Source organism: Nematolebias whitei, chromosome 8 (genome assembly GCF_014905685.2).
Source record: "Nematolebias whitei isolate Nwh7 chromosome 8, NemWhi1, whole genome shotgun sequence".
NCBI lineage: Eukaryota > Metazoa > Chordata > Actinopteri > Cyprinodontiformes > Rivulidae > Nematolebias > Nematolebias whitei.
This window is the reverse complement of record NC_056505.1, coordinates 38,265,076-38,268,638: the sequence shown is the minus strand read 5'-3', so window position 1 is coordinate 38,268,638 and position 3,563 is coordinate 38,265,076. Positions and strand designations below refer to the sequence as shown.

Genomic DNA, 3,563 nt, shown 5'->3' with positions numbered 1-3,563 from the left:
TTGCATGTTTTACCAAATCTAGTCGGCGCCTTAATTAGTTGTTGGAGCCCCAGCTTTGTGGCCATGGTTTTTAGGGACTGGGAAGCTTTATCTGCCCAATTCATATTTATATCCCCAAGAATCACAAGCTCCTTGGATTTGATACCTTTTATGACATCAGTAAGCTGCGCTAAAGTCCCAACGCATGCTCACTAATCCAGGTAGATAAATCTAACAGTTACCAGTAAGTCAGGTCCTCTGGACGAATTCTTCGTTGAAACGTTTTGACTTTTATCCAAGAGTGAAGAAGTCTTTTGGAAAGATGAAACGTTTCAACAATGAATCCATCCAGACGACCCGACTCAACTTTGTTAAACTTACTCTAGAGCTTTAATTTAAAAAGGAAACCGTCTTATATGTGGTATTTAACAATTAGTGAGCCGTGCTCTTTTATTTTAATGTTCAAGCTAGTTTTGTAGCTCTGGATACATTTTTTAGCAACAGCAATCTTCTTTGACCAGCTGTTTTTGGTCTGTGGGAGGAAACTGGTTTTAATTTCAGTGGAAGCAGCTTCAGCTCACAGGGTTTTGGTACACACTTGTAAAAGAAACAAATGGACTTACATTCTGAAATATGGATTTTGACGTGAATCAGTGTACTTTATAGTCTCAAAATGTCTGCTGTTAAAAATATACCAACTTTAAGTATGATTTAAAGAAATTGCTTCAAGGTATCAAGATTCATTATCGGATGACTGTCCAATCCTTCCATTATCTTTTACCCGCTGCTTTGATTTTGGGTCACAGGGGTCACCGGTGCCCATATCCAGCAATCATTGTGTGAGGACAGTCCAATATCTTGAGATATATTTAAATAAAAGAAGATTTTAAGTGAGATTATGATTAAGTAGTTTACTTTTGAAGAGCAAAGGTTTTGAAGCATTTCTAGAAAACCCAGTTTCAACAAAACAGGTAAATATTTAAAAAGATAAGTTAGAAATTATCTGTAGTCTCCTAATGAGAAACGTTTTAAAGTTTGAATACTTTAAACAGTACAGAGTACATGGAATTAAAGTAAAGAACGTACAGTCAGCATTTAGAAAGTACTAGCCAATCTTTTTACACACTTTATTAAGCATAATGTCCAATATACATTGCATTGACACGAAACGGAACAGAATAATAAAATAAGAGACCCAACAACCTAGAAGAAAAATACTGGCGTTGTGGTGGATTACCTGGACGCACTACTTTCAGAGCGTATTGCTTCATGACATTTCAAACGCACTGCATCTGTGCAAATACAGTGAATCCCGGTCAGAGGTCACGGTGGGTTGGATCTTTGTTGTGGAAAACGTTAAAGAGCAGGTACGTGATCATGAAGCCTTCACAACTAACTGTACACATCACATCCACCCAGAGTGGACTAACGGGGGTGAACTACTCGAGGTGGACCGTACTCCGTCCAAACTGACTGCGTGCACCAAGAGACGGCCAGCTGCTTTTAGTGAGTGCCACGAAAAGTAACGTGAAATCACAGCGTCTAATCAGCACCTCTCAATAAACACTCCTTCTCTTCAAGTCCACCCATGACACATACTTTTTAAAATATAAATTTAGATCAGAAGTTGAAGTCTTTCTGCGCACCTGACCTAGTTATGCTTCCTTAGGAGGTGAGATGATGTCCCCATTCAATATCCCAGCTAATAACTAAAGGTGATAAATACTATCCAAATGATCAGAACTTCAGATGGAGGGGCAAAACAAAAGCAGCAGCATTTAACCGTCTACCCTCAAGAATCTAAGCCCACAAGTAAACTGTGGTTTTACACACACATGAATCAAATGTGCCACATGAAAGAAGGAACGACTAGTCTACTGAACTATGGAGCCCGAAAAGTGTTTCCAAACAGACCAAGAACCTCATCCAGTCCGTTTAAACTGAGGTTCATCCAAGTGTCTGCTCACCAGTCCACCGGAGGAGTAATTAAAAACTGGGCTACATTTTATTATAAAGTGAACATCCCTATTTTTCCCTGTCAGACCACAAGTTAGGGGGAAAGATGAGACTGAGATTTTACCTCATCGATTGCAAACCATGACCGTTCCAAAACTCGATCCTGAGAAATTGGCACAAACTTTCTGCTGCCTGTACAAGTCAGTGTATTTATCATCAAACAAGAACTCTTGAACTGCTGCACAGGATCAACAACAATTCACAGCCAACAACTATTTGCTACAGAACTGTTCGAATGCATTTTGCACATTTGGGTCTTGTGGTTTCAAATATCTCAGACACACGGGGACGTCAGAAAGAAAAAAAACTGAAAAATTGCTCTAAAAGTTTTCAACCGGTTTCTTTAAACAAAGCTAGCTGTGATGAGGTGAAGCCAACAAAAGGCAACAGTGATAAAAAGACAGCATTAAAAGTAACAATTATCCACCGACAGACTGGGTGGGTTGACAATAATCTGTTAGTATGCAGCAGGGAGGACAAAGAACCTAATGAGAACAGGTTTTTGTTTTGTTTTACACAATCTTGACCACTAAATTGCATAAGAAACCTGGTATAAAGTAGAAACTGTTCAGCAGCAGATAAAAAAGCAAGTTAATTTACAGTAGTGACATATTTTACATCATTTCTTTTCCAAAATAAATAAAATTAAATATACAATTCCAGGTAGGAAACAGGTTAATTTCGCTGGTAGGATTCTCAAATTGGCTCATCTGGCAGACCATTCACAGAAACGGAGTTGAGGCCAACCAATTCCTTTGACTGGCAAAACAAAGGGTGCAAAAGCCTTTTGCTGAAGTTTCCACTCTGAAGGCGTTTCCTAGAACTAAACAAAGGGACAATGAAAATGTGACAATTCAGAGGCCAGGCAAAAACTGAGCTCTAATCGGTTTACTCACCCCGAAATTTATAGCCAAGTCCTAATCGAATGCCATTTCTTGACTTTTTCTTACACAGCGAGCAACCTTTCGCTTAAATTCACCATTCGGGTCCTCTCTCCATTCTTTCTGCGGGAGCAAGAATCACACTCTTAAATAAAACTATAGCAATGAATGAAGGAATGCACGTCTTCAGCCACCGACTGCGCCAGAGTTTAAAAGGATCTCAGACTAGTTGGAACAATAGATCTTATTTGATAAACAATAACTTCACATATAAAAACAGGACCATAAAAATACTGTAGGCCATCCTGATTCATGCTCAATAATCCAGGTAGAAAAATCTAACAAAGTTAAGTCAGGTCCTCTGGATGGATTAAAAAAAAGAAAAGAAGAATGACAATGAAGTTAATGATACATGGACACTGTCATTTTGTTTTTGTTGCAATGCATTTTGGGTAAATGATGTTGACAGCTCCATTGCAAGCTCCATTCAACTTGAATGTTAATTTTAGACATTTGATGTTCAGAATTAATTTGAACCAGAGCACTTTGACAGAGAAAAGAAAGTGAAAATGACTCTGCTTTCACGCTAGCTCCAGGGCTAACACGTATGACGTTAGCTCCAGGGCTAACACGTATGACACTAGCTCCAGGGCTAACACGTATGACGCTAGCTCCAGGGCTAACACG

At 39.0% G+C, this 3,563-nt stretch overlaps 1 protein-coding gene across 1 annotated transcript in view; it reads right to left on the bottom strand.

Moving 5' to 3' along the window:
* Positions 1 to 1,180: 1,180 nt before the first annotated feature.
* ube2g1b (ubiquitin-conjugating enzyme E2G 1b (UBC7 homolog, yeast)) overlaps positions 1,181 to 3,563 on the bottom strand; it is a 6,720-nt gene continuing 4,337 nt past the window's right edge. Inside the window, exons 5-6 of the mRNA XM_037681260.1 lie at positions 2,892 to 2,999; positions 1,181 to 2,818 (exon numbers count right to left, since the gene is read on the bottom strand). Of these exons, the coding sequence (XP_037537188.1) occupies positions 2,913 to 2,999 (87 nt within the window). The 3' untranslated portion in view covers positions 1,181 to 2,818; positions 2,892 to 2,912. The remainder of the gene's footprint in view (positions 2,819 to 2,891; positions 3,000 to 3,563) is intronic.